This window comes from Ooceraea biroi, chromosome 12 (assembly GCF_003672135.1).
Source record: "Ooceraea biroi isolate clonal line C1 chromosome 12, Obir_v5.4, whole genome shotgun sequence".
Classification (NCBI taxonomy): Eukaryota; Metazoa; Arthropoda; class Insecta; order Hymenoptera; family Formicidae; genus Ooceraea; species Ooceraea biroi.
Genome location: NC_039517.1, coordinates 1,339,024 through 1,360,348, shown reverse-complemented (window position 1 = coordinate 1,360,348; position 21,325 = coordinate 1,339,024). Strand labels below are relative to the sequence as shown.

General features: G+C 43.0%; 2 protein-coding genes across 5 annotated transcripts; both read left to right on the top strand.

Moving 5' to 3' along the window:
- The first annotated feature begins 133 nt into the window (after positions 1-133).
- On the top strand, positions 134-6,214 carry LOC105278813 (MOB kinase activator 1B). Its single transcript, XM_011338190.3, has 5 exons — positions 134-780; positions 2,061-2,227; positions 2,322-2,549; positions 2,647-2,810; positions 3,132-6,214. Exons 1-5 carry the CDS (start codon positions 767-769, stop codon positions 3,210-3,212), a joined length of 654 nt encoding a protein of 217 aa, XP_011336492.1. The 5' UTR covers positions 134-766; the 3' UTR covers positions 3,213-6,214.
- A 5,122-nt stretch (positions 6,215-11,336) lies between these two features.
- Positions 11,337-20,659, top strand: LOC105278815 (fatty-acid amide hydrolase 2). Of its 4 annotated transcripts, none has more exons than XM_020031481.2 (13): positions 11,337-11,535; positions 14,681-14,858; positions 14,977-15,134; positions 15,347-15,526; positions 15,657-15,876; positions 17,044-17,258; positions 17,414-17,525; positions 17,603-17,766; positions 18,913-19,053; positions 19,165-19,266; positions 19,352-19,519; positions 19,621-19,803; positions 20,053-20,659. In XM_020031481.2, the coding sequence occupies exons 3-13, from the start codon at positions 15,132-15,134 to the stop codon at positions 20,170-20,172; spliced, it is 1,608 nt and encodes a 535-aa protein (XP_019887040.2). In that variant the 5' UTR covers positions 11,337-11,535; positions 14,681-14,858; positions 14,977-15,131; the 3' UTR covers positions 20,173-20,659. The 4 variants fall into 4 exon arrangements, with proteins under 4 accessions (XP_019887040.2, XP_019887039.2, XP_011336495.2 ...); XM_020031480.2 differs by having other exon boundaries at positions 14,601-14,858; XM_011338193.3 differs by lacking the exon at positions 14,681-14,858.
- The last annotated feature ends 666 nt before the right edge of the window (positions 20,660-21,325 follow it).

Below are 21,325 nucleotides of genomic sequence, written 5' to 3'. Positions count from 1 at the left end.
AACATGGCGGAACCAATCGCAGCCGCCGGATCATCTGGTTATCTCCGCGTCGACAAGCGTTCGTATGTTCCATGACCACGAGTGACGCGAGTGCGATTCCGGAGAACCCGATCCGTCTCGCTCTAACCTACCGCGCTGCCCGCGAGGTAGAACGAGAGAGGTTAGGTTCCTCGTAGCCTCCCTCTCGCTCGATCGCGCGGAGCCTCACGCTCCGCGGGCGAGACGCTCGATCTAGTTGCGTGCGTCGTTGTCCCGCGTCCATGTTACACAGTCGCGTATCCGTCTCGGAGCTTATCATCCCCGCGTGATGACAGTCGGCTGAGCGCAAACGTCATTTTGTGGTCGCGGCGGAAAGAGAAGAGGAGAGAAAACGAGAGAGAGAAGGAGAAAGAAAAACGGGAAGCAGCGCAAGTGAAATCGGACGACAGTGGACGGGTGGTGCAGGGCGGTCTAGGTTCCACGACGACGACGACGAGGACTGCTCATCGTCCCTCAGCGTTCGTGCGACAGAGAGGAGAGGAAAAGAAAGCGCGAGAGAGCGGCGGCACGGCCAACCGACTGGCACGTTGTCATCGGTGGACAATCATCGTCCTTGTCGCCGTTACCTTCCCTCTCGTCTAGCCGTCTAGCCATCATCATCATCGTCGTCGTCGCGTTTCGTCACGCGTCCAGGTCGGGCGGACGCGCGGAGGCGACCGAGCGGAACGGGCGATCGTGATTTCGCCGAACGGAACGACCCAGCTACGTCTACGAGAGGCCAGCCACGATGAGCTTCCTGTTGTGAGTTCCTTCTCGCCCTTTCGCGAGTTCCTCCCGGCGTGGTCGAGCCGTCCGTCGCGTGTGTGGTCGTGCCGTGCGATCGATATGCCTCGACGGAGGCGCGAGAAGGATGCGGGATGAGAGGACCGCGTCACCGTCGTCGTCGTGGTGGTTCTCTTCCGTCCCGCAACAGCTGAGCGAGTCGTCCTCCTCCTCTAGATCCTCCTAGATCCTAGGAAGTTTATTCCTCCGTCTCGACGTTCCCTCAAAATGCGTGCTCTCATTGTCCCCGTATCTAATCTGGCGATCTCGGGTCTGTCGACGACGAGGACGACGCGATCCGCCGGTGAATCGATCGAGGATAAAAATAGCAGCGCGCCGACCGCGGGTGGACTCTGGCTTCCCGCGGGACCCGCCGCGTTCCCGGAACGTCAGGATTATCGCGGCGATAGTCCGTGAATCACCGTCCGTCTCGGCGATCGCAGCCGCCTCCGGCGCCGCGCCTCGTTTTTCTCGTCGCCGAGAATTTCGAGATGGTAACGCTGTCTCGCTCGTGTCAGCTCGTTCGCTCGTTTTGACGTCCGTAATGGACAGCGCCGCTCTCCGTGTGCGCGCGATCGTGATCAGCTGAGCGATCGCGGCCGAGCACGTTCGCGTAACGCGGGCCCGTCTCTCCTCCAGCTACACGCCTTCTTTTTTTACGCTTTCCACGTGCGCGTGACGACGACGACGAACACGTTTCGGATGATTCGCGGCGCGAGAAAACGGAGGGAGGAGAATTTCCTGAAGGAAACGCAGGAAGATGTAACCGGAGAGACCTCCGAATTTTCGCCCCGTCCCAATTGCGCTCTCTTGCGTCTTTCCGCATGTAATATAATGCAGCGGATATATATTTAGACCCTTCGAGCAAAGAAAGGGGAAAAGAATTTATGAAACGTGTGAAAGAATGCAGCTGGAGAGAAAAAAATTCAACAGATTTGTCGTTCATGCACATCTTTTTGTGCTGGCGCGATGAAGCAATTTTTCACTTTTGAAGGAGAGGAGACTGAGGAAAGTGGCGAGAGAGTGCAGCTAAAACGCGAGTTTAATTATTCCTTTTTTCCATTATCGAAATAAAATTTCTAGATTAAAATACTGCGTAAAATTAGACGTCCACGCATACTTTGTTGCGTACTCCAGAGATTTATCCCTCGAAGCGGTTATAAATTAATTTTTCATTAAATTAAATTAAAATATTAAACTTTCACAGCGAGAAATCTAGATCTCAGGCGATCTTTTAACCCGCGTCCTCGCTGTTTCAGCGGAAGCAGGTCTTCCAAGACCTTCAAACCAAAGAAGAACATCCCGGAGGGTACTCATCAGTATGACCTGATGAAGCACGCCGCCGCCACGTTGGGTTCCGGGAATCTACGGCTAGCCGTCATGCTTCCTGAAGGAGAGGACCTGAACGAGTGGGTGGCCGTCAACAGTAAGTCGAGGCGTCGATCTAACATTCCTCTTACTCGCTTCTCGTTCAAAGACCAAGATGTTCACGATCAACTCACCACGTGTCCCCCTCGCAGCTGTCGATTTCTTCAATCAAATCAACATGTTGTACGGCACCATCACGGAGTTCTGCACGGAGGAGAGCTGTCCCATCATGTCGGCGGGACCCAAGTACGAGTACCACTGGGCGGACGGTCACACGGTGAAGAAGCCCATCAAGTGCTCGGCGCCCAAGTACATAGACTACCTGATGACCTGGGTGCAGGATCAGCTGGACGACGAGGCTCTCTTTCCGTCGAAGATCGGTGATTACTCCATTTTTTGACTTCGTGGTCCTCCGCAGGATTGTGCTCTTGAAGTGTTCCGAAGCGCTGATCACGGTCTCCGCGTCTCTGTTCGCAGGTGTCCCCTTCCCCAAGAATTTCCTGTCGATCGCCAAGACCATCCTGAAGCGATTGTTCCGAGTTTACGCGCACATCTACCATCAGCACTTCAGCGAGGTGGTGCAGCTCGGGGAGGAGGCGCATCTCAACACGTCGTTCAAGCACTTCATCTTCTTCGTTCAGGTATCCCGTGCATTCGTCCCGTGAATATTTCCCTGCAAGAGAATAAAATATAAAAATAGCGATTTAATATGTAGACTGCACCGTCATCCGTATATAGATGATAGTTTTAATATTTAAGTAAGGATGATTCGCTATTTATAAAAATACTGGATCGATAAAGTCATTTGCATAACGTGCATTAAGAAATGAAGTTAACATCGTCTCGAGGTTACGAAAATGATAATATATAATTTAAAAAACTTCAATATAAATTGCAAAGAAGCTCGCTTGATTCTCTTGATCTCGAATCCAACGATTAATAATTCGATCCTCGTGTTGCAGGAGTTCAATCTAATCGACAGAAGAGAACTGGCGCCGCTGCAGGAGCTGATAGAGAAACTGACGGCGAAGGACGCGCGATGAGTGCGTCCCGCGGTCGCCCGCCGAGCCACTCGTTGTCCCTCCCTCCCTCGCCCCCGGAACCTCCTCTCCAAAGAATCTCACCGTCGCGCTGTCTCCGCTAAACCCGCGCACGTGTAATCGCGCTATTTAAACCGATTCGCTAATAATCGCTGTGCAAACGCGAAAACCACGATATCTGCCTCCGTCTCTCGAAGCGTGGAGCCTCCCGAAGCCATTTTCCAGAGTAAGCCACGCGAAAGAATGCAGATACACAGATTGCGTCCGCCGCATCTTGTTCTCCTGACAGCGCATCGATGCACACACACACACACGTACACAGTCACACAGTCGGAGGATAACGATGGTAGTTCCGAGACGGTTCAGCTTCGCGAGCGTTTCTCCGTTGTCGATCGTAACTTATTGCACCCTCGCGCCTCGTCGACACGAGAGAAAAGGAACGTCCGATCATTATCGTCCGCGTCTCGTCTCGTCTCTCGCGCGAGAAAAAAAAACTCCGCTCGCGAGAGTCCCGCGATTCTGTTTGTTACTCTATTGTTTCGTCGTCGTGCGCGGATGTAAAAATACGTGGTTTCGTTACGTAGAGATTACCGATCGTTTCGATAACGGCCGTGCGCGAGAACGCGCAACGGCACGTCGATTAGATTATCGTGCGCTAATTTTTACTAAGTTTAGGGATAAGCGTTAGTCTCGGAAAAGGCTCCTTCCTCTCGTTTTCTCGTTCCGGCGCGCGTAACTCCCCGGGTAACTCCCGTCCACGACCTTCTTGTCGAGGAACTGCACACGTTTTATCGGTGATGAAAACACGCATCTGCAAAGCCGTTGAAAAGGAGGAAAGAAAGAAAGAAGGAAGGAAAGACGCCGTGTCGCGTCGATTACGATTTAAGGCATCGTCTCTTGTTAAGCGCTTATAGACTTATTTATATACACTAGGATTTTTGTACGCGTTTTGTCCCCCGTAGAGAGCGATAACTCCCGCTTCAGCCGCTTCTCTCTCGGATGCTCCGGCAGCGAGAGCACAGTCTGCGTCGTCTCACTGCGGATTCCCGCCCGTGGTCCCGTTTTCCGTCTTCGCCGGAGGCCAGCCAGTCTGCCAGCGGAGACTGGCAGCATCACGGCGTCCGTCTCGCAAAGTGCGCACTTCTTCCTCTTCGCGTTTTAATAACTGTCTTGACCAATTTCTAACTGATTTCCAGCTGAATTCGATAGTCAGAGGATCTCTGTCCAGTTTACTCGTCCGCGACTCGAGATACTTTTTTCGGATACTTTCTGCAAAGGAACTGCACAGCTCTCGGTCTAATTGCGTGAATTTCGCGACTGCGAAGTATTTGACGATCGGCCAACATTGCCAGTGACTGCTGCAGTTACAGTCACTCGCGGCGAACTGATTCGCCGGTTAGTCTTGATCTGTTGCGTAGATCGAGCATGACCGTTTCTCTCCTTTCGACGCGAACAAATGAAACAGCGCGGATAAATAATGTGCGATAACGATAAATCTTTAGGGTGATTCTCCAAAGTGCTGAAAGTGATTTGAAAGGGAAACATATTTTTTTCACCGCAGTAGACGTTAAGAATTCGGAGCGCGCAAGATATATATATAATATATATAATATATTTACACGCCACGTCGACATATTTTATTATAAAATACGAAAATCGCGGCAGAACGGCGGCAGAGCGACGTGAGCTGATGATAACGTCGCGATATCGTCGCCGGGAAACGGAGGCGACGCATGCACGCGCCTAGACGTAGCCGGACGTAGACGCACATCGTAATGGTATAATAACGATAACGATAATAATGTAACGCTGTACTCGGTACTTAAGAGGTAACAAGACGCAAAACGAAGTAAGAAAAGGAAACGAACGCCGAGCGAGCGAGCGGGCGGGCGAAGCTCTCGCGCTTGCGGTCGCGCAACGGGCGACGACGGTCGCCTGCTAAAAAGGAGAAAGGAAAGAATGAATGGCAAAGATTAATTCGCATCGACTGTCGAGAAATGACCATTTTTGCTTCCGTACTTTGCACGCGCGAGTACTAGCGACCGTTTTGCCACTTGCTACTCGCTCGTGAGATCTTGGACGTCTACCTTGATAGCGACTTGATCCCCCTGATCGGAGCTCTTTTCGTCCCCTGCCCTTTCCCTCCTCGCTTTTGGTGATTTTCCGCGGCGCGTTGTGCCTAATGATGACGAGAAACACTCGTGCGAAAACTGGACGGTCACACCTCCCCGCAACTCCCTCGCTCGTCCCGAAATTAATGCTGATATCGCAGATAGATATCGCGTTAGATCATCGATGGAAGATCGAAGATCATCGTTAGGCATCAGGGGAGCCGGATCAGCGAGGATACATTGCGTTCACAATTTTTCTAGCTACTATTAGCTCAACTTCCGCAGTTTCAGTGTAATATTTATAGTTAATGCTGCAATTATTTCTACCTTTTTTTGGTGGAAGGAAAGAAAGTCCTCCTCTCGGTTCTTCATCTTGCTTTCCGGCTAGACACGTTCTTGGGAGAGCTGCACGCAATGTCCTCAGGATGATTCCTCGCCTCTGGCTCTTCTGGTGCTGACAAAGTCATGCTATCATCGTTCATCATGATTCTATCGAGATTGAGCAAGCGGACAATTAGCGCGAGATTTTGAAAAATAAAGTAAACGATCCCGCAATCCGGTAGCTCGTGAAGGGTGAAGGGGATCACCCTTTTACCTTGGGAATCTTTTCGATGCGAGTAAAAGGGGTCGAGCGTGCTGAGATAAGGTTGTACTTCTTCGTTCGAAACGGCCTTTCGCGGAGAGTTCTCATCGATCAACTGTCCGCTCGTCTGATAGTAACGTTAGTGATACATGTGCAATGTAAATAATATTTTTCACAATTGCAAAACAAAAAGAAGAAAAGAACGGGACACAACCGCGTCTTGATCGCGGCGCATAGGCCGCGCCGAAAATGTTTATAGTCCTGAATATAATCTTGTAATCTTTCTGTAATAAATATCGTTCCGATTACATAACGCCTGCCTTCCTTGTCTTTCGAACTCTCTCGACATTAATGTTCATGCATGAATGTTCGCGCAAACTCAAAGCACCGCACTTGTCGCTTAATTGATCAGCTAAACCAGTAATTTAATAAAATTTAATTTAATAAAATAAGCCAGTAATTTAATTTAATAAGATAAGCCAGTAATTTTGTTATTTGTAATCGTCGCTACCTCGCCAGTTTTATTTTTAACAGTTTTATGTATACCAGGAAAATTGTGTAAGAACTATTAGGGGTGTGATTTAGTTTTGAGGGTTTTTTTTGCTCAAAAACGCATATATTTAAATATGATAATGAATGAATACCTTAATCAAAATATTTTCCTTCGTTTTCTATAACTTTTTCCCATCTTTCTGGCAAGAGATGGATTCCACCACGATAAAATCACTCTTCTTTCGAATTGATCCATTCGTCGACGAATTTTCGCACTTCTTCCAAATTATGAAAGTGTGTATCCTCTAAAGCGTGTTGCATCCACCGGAACAAATAATCGCATGGAGCAATGTCCGGAGAATACGCGGGGTGCGGTAAGACTTCCCATTCAAGCTCTAATAGTGTTTCTTTCACTGATAACGCAACGTGAGGTCGAGCGTTGTCACGAAGAAGAATCACTTTCCGTCGTTTACTCGCAATTGGTGGTCGTTTTTGGTCCAATGCTTGCTTCAACTTGTACAATTGGTGTCGATAACGATCAGCCGTGACAGTCTTATGCGGATTTAACAGCTCATAGTACACTATCCCACCAAATACAGAGCATTACTTTTCAACCGTCAATATTGCGTCTCGGAGTGGGTGTTGATGGTTCGCCTGGATCCACCCATGATTTTCTGCCTTTCGGATTATCAAAATAGATCCACTTTTCATCCCCAGTAACAATCCGAGACAAAAGACTCTTCTTTTTTTGCCTGGCGATCAACGAAATGCAAATGTTCAACTGGTTCGCAATGGCACTTTCCGATAATTGACGTCGACCCCATTTCCCTTCTTTCTGAATTTTTCCCATTTCATGTAAATGTTTGGTAACTGTCGTACGATCAACATTTAATGCTCTGGCAAGAGATGGATTCCACCACGATAAAATCACTCTTCTTTCGAATTGATCCATTCGTCGACGAATTTTCGCACTTCTTCCAAATTATGAAAGTGTGTATCCTCTAAAGCGTGTTGCATCCACCGGAACAAATAATCGCATGGAGCAATGTCCGGAGAATACGCGGGGTGCGGTAAGACTTCCCATTCAAGCTCTAATAGTGTTTGTTTCACTGATAACGCAACGTCAGGTCGAGCGTTGTCACGAAGAAGAATCACTTTCCGTCGTTTACTCGCAATTGGTGCTCGTTTTTGGTCCAATGCTTGCTTCAACTTGTACAATTGGTGTCGATAACGATCAGCCGTGACAGTCTCATGCGGATTTAACAGCTCATAGTACACTATTCCACCAAATACAGAGCATTACTTTTCAACCGTGAATATTGCGTCTCGGAGTGGATGTTGATGGTTCGCCTGGATCCACCCATGATTTTCTGCCTTTCGGATTATCAAAATAGATCCACTTTTCATCCCCAGTAACAATCCGAGACAAAAGACTCTTCTTTTTTTGCCTGGCGATCAACGAAATGCAAATGTTCAACTGGTTCGCAATGGCACTTTCCGATAATTGACGTCGACCCCATTTCCCTTCTTTCTGAATTTTTCCCATTTCATGTAAATGTTTGGTAACTGTCGTACGATCAACATTTAATGCTCTGGCAAGAGATGGATTCCACGACGATAAAATGACTCTTCTTTTGAGTTGATCCATTCGTCGACGAATTTTCGCGCTTCTTCCAAATTATGAAAGTGTGTATCCTCTAAAGCGTGTTGCATCCACCGGAACAAATAATCGCATGGAGCAATGTCCGGAGAATACGCGGGGTGCGGTAAGACTTCCCATTCAAGCTCTAATAGTGTTTGTTTCACTGATAACGCAACGTCAGGTCGAGCGTTGTCACGAAGAAGAATCACTTTCCGTCGTTTACTCGCAATTGGTGGTCGTTTTTCGTCCAATGCTTGCTTCAACTTGTACAATTGGTGTCGATAACGATCAGCCGTGACAGTCTCATGCGGATTTAACAGCTCATAGTACACTATCCCACCAAATACAGAGCATTACTTTTCAACCGTCAATATTGCGTCTCGGAGTGGGTGTTGATGGTTCGCCTGGATCCACCCATGATTTTCTGCCTTTCGGATTATCAAAATAGATCCACTTTTCATCCCCAGTAACAATCCGAGACAAAAGACTCTTCTTTTTTTGCCTGGCGATCAACGAAATGCAAATGTTCAACCGGTTCGCAATGGCACTTTCCGATAATTGACGTCGACCCCATTTCCCTTCTTTCTGAATTTTTCCCATTTCATGTAAATGTTTGGTAACTGTCGTACGATCAACATTTAATGCTCTGGCAAGAGATGGATTCCACGACGATAAAATGACTCTTCTTTTGAGTTGATCCATTCGTCGACGAATTTTCGCGCTTCTTCGAAATGATGAAAGTGTGTATCCTCTAAAGCGTGTTGCATCCACCGGAACAAATAATAATCGCATGGAGCAATGTCCGGAGAATACGCGGGGTGCGGTAAGACTTCCCATTCGAGCTCTAACAGTGTTTGTTTCACTGATAACGCAACGTGAGGTCGAGCGTTGTCACGAAGAAGAATCACTTTCCGTCGTTTACTCGCAATTGGTGGTCGTTTTTGGTCCAATGCTTGCTTCACCTTATACAATTGGTGTCGATAACGATCAGCCGTGACAGTCTCGTGCGGATTTAACAGCTCATAGTACACTATCCCACCAAATACAGAGCATTACTTTTCAACCGTCAATATTGCGTCTCGGAGTGGATGTTGATGGTTCGCCTGGATCCACCCATGATTTTCTGCCTTTCGGATTATCAAAATAGATCCACTTTTCATCCCCAGTAACAATCCGAGACAAAAGACTCTTCTTTTTTTGCCTGGCGATCAACGAAATGCAAATGTTCAACCGGTTCGCAATGGCACTTTCCGATAATTCATGTCGAACCCATTTCCCTTCTTTCTGAATTTTTCCCATTTCATGTAAATGTTGTACGAGCAACATTTAATGCTCTGGCAAGTTCTGAAGTGGATTCTGTTGGATTTTCGTCCAATAATGCTTGCAAATCTGCATTTTCAAGCTTTCTTGGTTGTCCCGAGCGTTCTTTGTCCTTCGCATCAGTATGACCACTTTTAAAGCGTCTAAACCAGTATTCACACGTCTTAATTGATGGGGCAGAATCACTATAAGTTTCCACAAGAATTCTATAACCCTCAGCCGCAGCTTTCTTTTGATTAAAAAACAAAAGCAACGCATGTCGAAAATGCTGTTTCGAAAGTTGCATTTTTACGATGATATAAACACGACTGTTATTGCATCTATTGCTATAATGCTACTAAATGTCATGGATAATGTCAACACTGTAAGAAACAACAGTTATCGGAAACAGCTATGGAACAAACTGACACTACAGCCATCTGTTGCAAAACCCTCAAAACTAAATCACACTCCTAATATAAGAGAAGATGTTATCTCATTACAAACTCGTAAATAGTATTACACTTTCATTGTCACTCCACGCTTCCGCCGTAACGCATCCGTTAATGAAGCTTAACATGCTCCCTTGTAAAAGTCAATGGGAAATACTTTCAGCTGAAAAAGTCGACTTCAGTTTGCCGGTCACGAACTTTCTGTTTCTCGACGCCAGCACTTTTTGAGCGTTTTAAATTCCTGGCCACTGCCATGTGCCACTTTCGATACTTTTGTAGGTTGCACATTTCTCTTTTCTACATAATGCTTCAACCGATCTCTGTTTACCAATGACGCAAATAACGTAATATTTCGCAAGAAGTAGTAATTATCAACCTTTGAACACTTACCTTTGAACGAATACACAAAACTCGATTCTCGAGGCACGTATAATTATGAGTCACGAGTCAACAGACACGTTATTCTTAAAACTTTCAACAAATGGCAAATTCTTTGCGTGATATATTCCACGTGTATTGCTTTTTTATTGTCTCAAGGTTTAATCATTGCTCAATATAAAATATTTGATTAATTTTAATAAAATATCTGGTCTGTGGGCAATCAGACTTTAATCTCTTCCTTTTATCTATCCCTCTTTCCAGCGAAAATACTTAAAAAACTACTTAAACTTGCTGCAGTACGCACAAATAGTGTTCTTAAAAACCGTGAAAAATATTCGGTAATTATGTACTTTAACGGACCCAGCCCCGATGACCTTGACCTTGACATATGTTGTCAAGGTCACCCTCCTGAGTGACCTTGAAGAGGTTTTAGTTGTCGCTCGTTGTTTATTAAAAAGTTATTAACAAAAGAAGTTTAATAATTTTGCACGAATTTTCAGCTGTCCACGCGAAGCAAGGACTTGAGTTTGGCATATATTACAAAAGTCACCTTTCCGAATAACCCGCACTAGGTTTCACCCTTCGCTCGTTGTTTGTTAAAAAGTTATTAACAAAAATGTTTAATGAATAAAGCATAATTTTACGATACCATATACGTTTACGAAAGAGTATATTTGATGGAATTTTAGCTTAGGTTAGGTTAGGTTAAGTTAAAGCAGAGAATACTTTGTATTTAACTGTTTGTGCTTTTGGTTAAAGTGAAGAATACTTTGTACTTATATTAAAAGAAGCTATTCTATATATTAACAATTCACTGCTTTAAATGACTTTCCTTTCTTCGTTCATATACATATTCGTCGTTTATATCTCTCAATATTCAATATTCTTTCAAAATAACTACTATAGTTTCGAAATTTCTTTTGTTTATAACTTTTTAACAAAGGACGAGCGACGGCTAAAACTTCTTCAAGGTCGCTCAGGAGGGTGACATTGACAACATATGTCAAGGTCAAGGTCATCGGGGCTGGGTCCGTTAAAGTACATAATTACCAAATATTCAAACTAAAAAAATTTGTGCGTCATTTTACGTAGAATCGAAACCAGATCATAAATAGCAAACGGACGGCAATTTCAAAGCGGATGACAAGGCGGCGGTAGGAATGACAATGACACGTGTGTCGACGAATTCACACATTGATATTTGGAATAAATACATCGTGCTTCGGCGAGGCTTCCTCACCCCACTCAGCTGCTTCTTCGCAGACTCGTTACTTGCTTTTGGGATCGTTGCGAATCAGTCAGTTGCGAATGAGCGACCGCGAACTGTGATGGACGCAATCGGACTTGACGCTCGAAGCTTCATCAGGTTTGGACTATATCGAACTGATAACTAACTGATATCTAACTGATAAAGGGCACTCGCCAGTGATCTAGCACGCTCTTCTGAACACCAGAAACTTAATCTCAGTGTCGAGATCATCGGATATAAATTTATTTTGAAGATCGCATTAAACACTGCGATGTCTTTAAATATTTTTCGTTACGACAATACTTTGATTGTATATTATTTGCTATATCGTTGAAGTTGTCGAAGCAACGGTGTCGATCACTCGCTGCGAACCCTTTAATCCCACTGCTCAACTGTACTTAATTCAAATTATTCCAAATTAGATGCTAATCAGTCCGAAATTATTTCCTGCTCCGCGCTATTTCTCTATTCTAGATTATAATCTTGACACATGAAATCCTTCCTTTAAAGTCATCCAATTATTCAATAAACAAGTCCAAGGAAAACAAACAAAGAAGATAAGAAATTTAATATGATCCGGTTATACAAATCGCTCTGCGATGTTACTTGCCTCCACAGTCGCTGCGTTACACGAAATACTTATGTTGTGAAGTGTATCGAGATATAAGACGTAATCCAATCTCGGACTGACAGAAGAGTGCAAAAAAATTATAAATCAACTTTAATCTGGTCTGGTCTAATTGATAGCGAACTCTCTGTCGAGATAACGATTCGAGTGTTATTGCTGTTACACGGTGCGCGTTACATATGTATGATGAATTTTTTTCACAGTAAATCTGTTTCGAATGCATCCGTCTAAATGAATTTCGGTGCCGATAAACTTTGATTCCAGCGGGCACTGAGGCAAATTATGATAATGCTTATTAAAAACACGTAACTGTAAATATGCTTACCGCGATAAGTGATAAATGATGTGAATTATAGTTTACCTAATGTGTCAAGAAAATATCGTAATGAGTTTGAGTAAAAAAAGGCATTTACCTCTAATCACAAGAACAATAATCGAACTTTTTCCTGAATTACAGGGTTCGTGTAAAATTAAGAATTTTGGAAAAAATTTACGATTAAAATTATTAAATTATTTTAAATTAAATTAAATTATAATTATTAAAATTATTTTACCGCTACCGGTAAAGATCTAGACGAAAGTCCCCGATTATGAGATACCATATCGATTTTGCCGAATGTAAGGAAATCTATAGGCAGAATTTAAAAATGTAATACGTTATCTTAAAGAGAATTTAATAAGCTTTAGGTTGGTAAAATGAAAAATCTAATATAAATATTATTTTTTCTGAAAATTAAAAAAATTTGAAAAAAGAACTTTACGCAGGATCGAGAAAGTGTGCTCCTAATATAAGATACTTCGAGAAATCGGTGTTAAAAGTGCAAAATACATCAGTATTGCAATTAAAAAACTTTATTAGATAGTTTTATAAAAATACTGCTGCCACAGCCTTCGCCAAATCTTCACGATTCCACTGTCGACGCTTCCTCGTATCTCTAACCTCCATAGTCAGATTCTATAAAAATTAAATACACAAAACTTCGTAATATAAATTCGTATTAACTTTTCTTTAACCTTAAGTAGTATTTTCTTTCTTTTTATTACACTACATAATCCTCATATTCGAGCAATAATGATCTCATATTAAGAGTACCCTGAATGTCTCATTATACGAGCCACACGCCTAGCGGTTCCGCGATCATGAAATCTAACCTCTACAATTAAGCAATTCAACAAATTGCGTATTTTCCTGTTACTACGATTCTACTCTATCATTGCATACTGAATTTATTGCCAACCATTTCTTTATTATATAATACACAAGGTTTAAAGACTTAGCTCAAGTTCCTTTGACATGTTCACAATTTCACAAACCTTTTCTTGCAAAGGCTAAACGCAATAACGAACAATGAATTTTTCACTAAATACATTTTACACCAAGAGTAATAAGTTCATGGTGGAACTAACAGATGGTGCTCACTAGTTTAGCAGAAACCCCATTATCTCATATTAGGAGCATATCTCATAATAGGGGATTCTCCTCTATATCTATATAATTCTATCACGGAATCTTTAACAAGTAATTCGCAATTTTGCATAATAGGCGATATCTATTTAGCATATTACATAGCGAAATACCAAATAGACGGGTACATATCTCACCCCACCTGACATCACGAATACAGAAGTTGTTCGGGAACTGGTTCTTTTGCCTTTACGTACGAACGTAGCAAGAATTAGTGATGACACGCACAGCTAACTACCAAAACTAGCTTGCTCGCAATAAAGCGCCAAACATGGTTCCAGCATCAATTAGAAGGAAACGTTGCGAATACTGAAGCGTCGACGATTGCGGAACACCAGTTGAGTTTTTGTCGCAGAAAACTATCGGGGTCCGGGGGAAAGAGACTTAAAGACTTAACAATACCGATGCTAGCTCCAGGCGAGCGGTATCCTTGATTTACTCACTCATGCGTCAATATTGTTCCATCCGCGCGACGTGAACGAGGAGGACGCGGAGAGGCTTCTTGGAATTCTCTAGTGTGCTTTCCTCGCTTCGACAACGTTGAACCGCGCACGAGGACGACGAGGCGCGACCTAGAATGAAAGAAAGAGTGTTCATAGAGCATTGCGTTACGCGCCCGCAGGTTTTCTACACGCGACCGCGTGAACACTGCACCGCTCACGTAAAATCAATCGTAAAGCTTGACGAGTAGTCCGCGTGACAAGTGGCGTGTCCTCAGTGTCCAATATACTCAAGTTCGTGTTTTACATCGACAGAGCGAGGCGATATACCGCGGCCTCACTTCGCTTCCTACGCTTCCAGGAGAGCTCATTTAGCGAAACGCTTGCATGTGATAGTGAGGCTCCGGCGCGAGTAGAATTCGCATGCGATCCTCTCGCTTTTTCCGTGGGAAAAGTTGATTTGAAGGCATTTGTATTCGTACTAACATCGTATTAATTGCCGCTCGATATGTCATTTTAATCCCCTTCTCGTTCTTTTCCTTCGGAAATTTATTTAGAAAGCTTTTTTTTCCTCGCTGAGAATTCACGGCATCGCGTTTAATACGAATGATTTTTGAAGTGACTTTCCACATTCTCTCTTCCCGATCAGTTTGAAAAAGCTACCCGAGGAAACGTGATTTCTCCGGTCGCTTCGTGGAGTTAAATCGCCACGTGTGTCTCCAATTGCAGCTTCTAATGACACGTGTTTATCGTAATTAATGCAACCGTGACTTCGGCAGTCAGTTTTGATGGTTTAATCGGCCGCAATCAGCCGCGACGGATAGCAATGTCGTGACAAAACCGCATTATGGAGCTTCCGTTGCTGATAGCAAGCGTTCTTTGTAGCGACCTCCCCTTTAATTGCTCGGTGAGTCCCAGACGATCAATTAACGTCGATTAAATTAAATCAAAAAATTAACGTGAGGCATACACGTGCCGCTGTTTCGTGTGATCCGGACTAAAATTTCTGGACGTATCTTCGACAGACCAAGAGAACTTTGATGCGCACGGACCTCGCGTAAAACGGACGATCAATCGCCCCGAAAAGTCGCAGCTGAAAAAGAGGAAAGCTCTCAGGAAAACTCTCTTCCCTGGAAATAAAAGCAGTCGAATTCGCGCGTGAGAACGATAAATCGCTATCATGGTAAGTCTCGATCTACAATTCACGCTCTCGTGCGCTCGAGATGCTCGCGCGTATTAAGTAACGACGCGTTTACTGAATTCGTAAATAGAGATAAGATTAGCGTGTCTCGTTAGTCGAGAATTGCGAAGTTTAATAAAGGTCGCGATTAAAAGCCTCCGGCGATAATCGAGAGTCCGAGAGTATATACGGAGCAAGTGACGTTCTCTTTCAAGGGAGCTTTGACAACGGTGACGAGTACGGTAATAAGATGCGCCTTTTTCCTACTGTTCTGCCTGCTGGGGCCGTTCTGCAAATTGCGCGGCCTGAGGAAGAGACGGCGGTGCCCGCCGATCGGGAATCAGCTCTTGCTGCAATCGGCGACGGAGATCGCGCGAAAGATCCGCACGAGAGAGGTAAGAGTGCAATCGATAATCGTCCGCATCAGCATTTCAATTAGATCGATTAATCACTCGGCACTATTCCTTACATAAAACATGAAGACGTAAAAAATAAAAATAAAAAAAACTGTGCTGCTTACTGTAGGTCAGCTGCGAGGAGGTGATCACCGCGTACGTGGCGCGATGCAAGGAGGTGAATCCGTTGATCAACGCGATCGTGGAGGACCGCTTCGAGGCGGCCGTTCGAGAGGCACGCGAGATCGATATTTTCCTCGGGTCGACGACGATGGACGAGGCCAGCATCGCGAGCGAGAAGCCGCTGCTCGGACTGCCGATCACCGTTAAAGAAAGCATTGCCGTTCAAGGTGCGTGTGTCCTTTTTTTTTAATCACGACTGTAATGTAGATTGTACATGCACAAACGTATAATTAGAGTTACATCATCAGTCTAATGGATGAATTGCGTGGCTAGGGTGCATATAAACATGAATATATATTTATTCTGTCTATACATCTCATCACGCATTTTATTAAATTATCTCGCCATGAAACTTTATATCAAGTTATCTTTTTTATTAACATTATGTGATACGAAATTGGAATTGATGGAATAAATGCGTGAATCCTAGAGGATTTTTTGACGTTCGTCATTAACACTTTAACAATTAATTAATTTTTTCAATTATTATTAACAAGTTTCTAAAGCAGAGTTCGACAAGAAAGTGAATCAAGATTTCGATTTGATATTTATCCTGTTTCAAGTATAAAAAGACGCAAAAATATTATATTACTTAATTATATAAATGCCACACCATCGCATGCCATTAAAAACGCTGTGCGCGAAAAATGATGAATATTTAAGAAGATATAATAAATAATATTTCTTACGCGAGATGCGCAAACTAAAACGTTAATTTTACGTTTTCCTATCGTGTTCGCGAGTTTTCTCGCGCGAAAAGTCAAGGCCGCTAGCTTTTGAACGTCTTCGCATTAACTATATACATATATTGTTTGCATATATAATAATCCTGTACGGCTGTGAATAAACAAGCTATTTTTTCATCAGACGCAAGACAAGATTTTCCTCGAATTATGCATTTAGGATTGCTGCATCACGAGTTTTCTATTGAACAAACTGGTCCCTATGCACACTTGCGGTCAAGTGGTAGAATAAATGAATAAATGAATAAATGAAAAACTAAATGATATTTTTTTATGACATCACCAAGATCTATAGATCCACGATCGCTGGGTCATCTGCGTCATCAATGCGATATGTGTAAATTCGAAAATGGAAATTAAACTTTGTGGCGAAACGCTCTAACTTCTATTCCGCGGAGCGTCAAAAATTTTCAACAAAATTGCATAGACATTTGGTAAAAGGAAATTTGATTACAATTTCACCTAATTACTCCTTTTACTCTTTTAAGGTTTTCTGAATTTTCTAAAATTTCTGCGAATTTTCTAAAATTTGTAAAGAGATCACGTTGCTCACATTTTGCGGTTGACAAGCGGAGAAACTTTCCTGTCTAGGGATGAGCAACTGCGTGGGGGTGAAGGACACTCCTTCGAGGGCGACGCGCGACGCCGACGTCGTGGCGAGGGTCCGTGAGGCCGGCGGGATTCCTCTCCTCGTCAGCAACACGCCGGAGATGTGCATGTGGTGGCACACGTTCAACAAGGTCACCGGCACCACCAGGAATCCTTACGACACGCGCAGGACTGCCGGCGGCTCTTCCGGTGGCGAGGTCCGTGCATCGCTTCCTCTTTTCTCTTCCTTTCTCTTCCTGAAGAAGCGGGATTTTTCTTTAGGAAAGAGCAGTCGCGACGATTCGGAATTCTTATTCAACGTTAAAGTTTCAAGGAAAAAAAAGTTGAGGTAATTGATTCTGTTTTGCTGCAGGCTGCCCTTCTAGGCGCGGGAGCCTCCCTTCTGGGCATGGGCTCGGACATCGCTGGATCGGTCAGAGTTCCGGCGCTATTCTGCGGCATCTTCAGTCACAAACCTACGCCCGGTAAGTCCAACAGAGACAAGAATACTCAAAATCTTAGATCATAGATCATGATTAATTTTGTTCTTTCCCATCCTTAGACTGGGTCTCGGTAGAAGGCCACAAACCCAGCGCGACTGACGAGAACTGGAGTTCGTTTCTCACGATCGGTGCGATGGTCAGGTATGCTACGGATCTGCCACTCCTGCTGAGTGCGATGGCGCAATCCGACAACGCGAAAATCGGATTCAACCGATCGAAGAAGGTCAGAGAACAGAGAAAGTTGCCTTAATCTTCATTCAGTTGCGAGACCCTGAAGTTTCTCTGCGCCAAACTTCTCTTTTGCCAGTTAAATAAAAAGATTCCGCCAGTCTATTATAACGGAATATTTATTATTTTTTTAATGAGCATTATATTTTGTTCATTTACGCTTGTTTATTACGCCGCAAGCGCAAAATCGTGTGTAGCAATCGTATTAAACGTAGGGAAAGTCCCCGATTATGAGATACCATATCGATTTTGCCGAATGTAAGGACATCTATAGGCAGAATTTAAAAATTTAATACGTTATCTTGAAGAGAATTTAATAAGCTTTAGGTTGGTGAAATGAAAAATCTAATATAAATATTATTTTTTTCTGAAAATTAAAAAAATTTGAAAAAAGAACTTTACGCAGGATCGAGAAAGTGTGCTCCTAATATAAGATACTTCGAGAAATCGGTGTTAAAAGTGCAAAATACATCAGTATTGCAGTTAAAAAACTTTATTAGATAGTTTTATAAAAATACTGCTGCCACAGCCTTCGCCAAATCTTCACGATTCCACTGTCGACGCTTCCTCGTATCTCTAACCTCCATAGTCAGATTCTATAAAAATTAAATACACAAAACTTCGTAATATAAATTCGTATTAACTTTTCTTTAACCTTAAGTAGTATTTTCTTTCTTTTTATTACACTACATAATCCTCATATTCGAGCAATAATGATCTCATATTAAGAGTACCCTGAATGTCTCATTATACGAGCCACACGCCTAGCGGTTCCGCGATCATGAAATCTAACCTCTGCAATTAAGCAATTCAACAAATTGCGTATTTTCCTGTTACTACGATTCTACTCTATCATTGCATACTGAATTTATTGCCAACCATTTCTTTATTATATAATACACAAGGTTTAAAGACTTAGCTCAAGTTCCTTTGACATGTTCACAATTTCACAAACCTTTTCTTGCAAAGGCTAAACGCAATAACGAACAATGAATTTTTCACTAAATACATTTTACACCAAGAGTAATAAGTTCATGGTGGAACTAACAGATGGTGCTCACTAGTTTAGCAGAAACCCCATTATCTCATATTAGGAGCATATCTCATAATAGGGGATTCTCCTCTATGTGCTTGTACGCAGACGTCTCTGAAGGATATGAAGTTCTTTTATATGGACGACATTGGCTCGATCGCCACGAGTCGCGTGAACAGCGACATGAGAAACGCAATTTACAAGCTGAAGAAACATTTGGAGGACGCATATGATGTCAAAGTGCAAAAGGTATAGCAGACAAGCTATTAAATCTTAAGCTATCATATTATCTTATATTATTTTTTATATTATTAATATGAAATTATATTATAAATGTTATATAATATTATATAATCGCAGGGAAATTTGAAAGGCATGAAGAAGTCTTTCGAATTAAGCTCAGGGATTCTCCTCAACATTAAAAATGTATATTCGGCCTTTGATCGCACGGACGATCCCAAGGTGCGACAATAAGTCACGAAATATTATTACAATCAAGCGCGAAACGGAAACAGTGTTGTGTCTCACAAAGACAATTATATTTCAGAAATCGAAGAGCGTGCTCGCCGAGATACTCAGGTATATCCTCTTCATGTCGCCGCACAGTTTCCCCGTCATATATTACGGAATATTGAAGAGGATCGGCGAGGCAATCCCGCGCTCGACTTACAACAATATGTTGGAAAAACAAGCGCAGTTGAAGAAGCAGTTCAAGGTACAATTTGGAGTCTTTTGAAAAGCTCCTCCATTTATAATACATACTTGCAAAAGAACTTTAAGTTTTTTTTTAAATAACGCATAACGGCGCTTTATCAGGAGCTGCTAGGTGACAACGGCGTTCTGATATTTCCGTCGTTCACCTGTCCGGCGATCTATCCTCAAGAAATTACATACAACGTCGGGAATTTTACTTACTTGATGGTCTTCAACATGCTGGGTCTTCCGGTGACGCAGTGCCCGCTCGGTTACGACAAGAATCAATTGCCGGTCGGACTTCAGGTAGAGAATTAACGTCCTCGCTTTTTGTCGAATCCTGCGAAACGGGCAGAAGAAAAATTTATAAGCAACTCATAAGCAACACGTAAAATATATTATAATAAATCGTAATATTAACAAATTAAATAGATTAATTGAAAAGGCAAATAAAAAAATTGAAACAAAGACGGATTTTGTTAATATTAAGTATGGACATTTTGATAATATCCATATTTATTCAAACCGGATATTTACGTTTTCGTGGTTTTGCAGATTGTTGCGAATCCAGACTGCGATCATCTGACGCTCGCTCTTGCCCAGGAAATCGAGAGGACGTTTGGCGGCTGGCGAGAACCGACGCAGAATAAGAACTCCGTCTCCAACGAGGCGTGATGCTCAGGAAAGGACACGATCTCACTCACCGTCGGTCGATCCGACTGTCGACAAATAAGCGAAATCTGTGACGGTGACACTTCTGGATATAATCAATCCTAATTAAACAAACTCGCGTGCCCACTCTGGTGCCTCGATGGAACTCATGGAACTCACGACTTCCAGAGAAGCGATGACATTATTATAGGCCTGCACAAGATCCGCCGCCGCATCAGCATTGATCTCGTTCGATGATTTAGCGAACTCAGAACTCAAGTTGAACTGCAGAGGTTATCTCAAGATGAACGAATTGATCTTTCCTCTCGTTATAAATGATCTCGATCAAGATCTTGGTCGCACTCTGCTACTTCACGATCGCGATCTGCGCAGTATTGTACGCAAAGTTTTTTTACAGAAGCTTTTTACATTAATTCTGACAGCAACAATTAAATCTCGAATGATAGTTTTATAAGCTTGTTGACAATAAATCAGTACACGTTTTGTATAACCTCGACGAGTACTTTCTCCCCCGGCTACTAGATCGATATTCGATTCCGATCGACCGGTAATCCAAGGCTAATAATGCCAAGAGTCGATATTTTCGGTATTGTATAATAATTAATGGCAAACCGGATACGAGGAAATGTTTATGCGTCAAATGCATTGCGTAACAAATCATCACCTTCCCATACAGCACAGAAGCTTGCAACAACATTGCAGCAACGTTGCAACGTTGCAAATTGCAATGCAACAGTACAAAGACATTGCGGAGATATATATCCGCAAAATACCAGCACACTTGTAGCAACATGACATTAATATTTCGGGAACATTGCACAATCAAAATTTGTAATTAATTAATATTAATAATTCATTTTATTAAAACATTGGAGTCTTCCTATCCTAACGAGATTCGTCCAAATCTATTCGACCAATCATGTACGATGACCAGAATCTGAACTCGGTAATATGCGTATGCGGTGTTCGTCTCTTTCGACTATCTAAAGAACATGGTGGTTGTACGACGCGAGCATCATTCTAAAAGAAAGTAGTTACGTAAAAGAAAAAGGTAAGTACTTTTTTATAATATTATGTCTCATTATAGCACTTGTGTGCTGTTAAAATCTTGTATCTATTAATTATAATAGAGAATCTCTATTTGCCTATCTCACGG

Coding starts and splice junctions, on each gene's coding strand:
- LOC105278813 (XM_011338190.3), top strand. Junction 2,550..2,646: donor TCTCTTTCCGTCGAAGATCG/GTGATTACTCCA, acceptor CTCTGTTCGCAG/GTGTCCCCTTCCCCAAGAAT. Junction 2,811..3,131: donor ACTTCATCTTCTTCGTTCAG/GTATCCCGTGCA, acceptor CTCGTGTTGCAG/GAGTTCAATCTAATCGACAG.
- LOC105278815 (XM_011338193.3), top strand. Junction 15,877..17,043: donor AGAAAGCATTGCCGTTCAAG/GTGCGTGTGTCC, acceptor TTTCCTGTCTAG/GGATGAGCAACTGCGTGGGG. Junction 19,804..20,052: donor AATTGCCGGTCGGACTTCAG/GTAGAGAATTAA, acceptor GTGGTTTTGCAG/ATTGTTGCGAATCCAGACTG.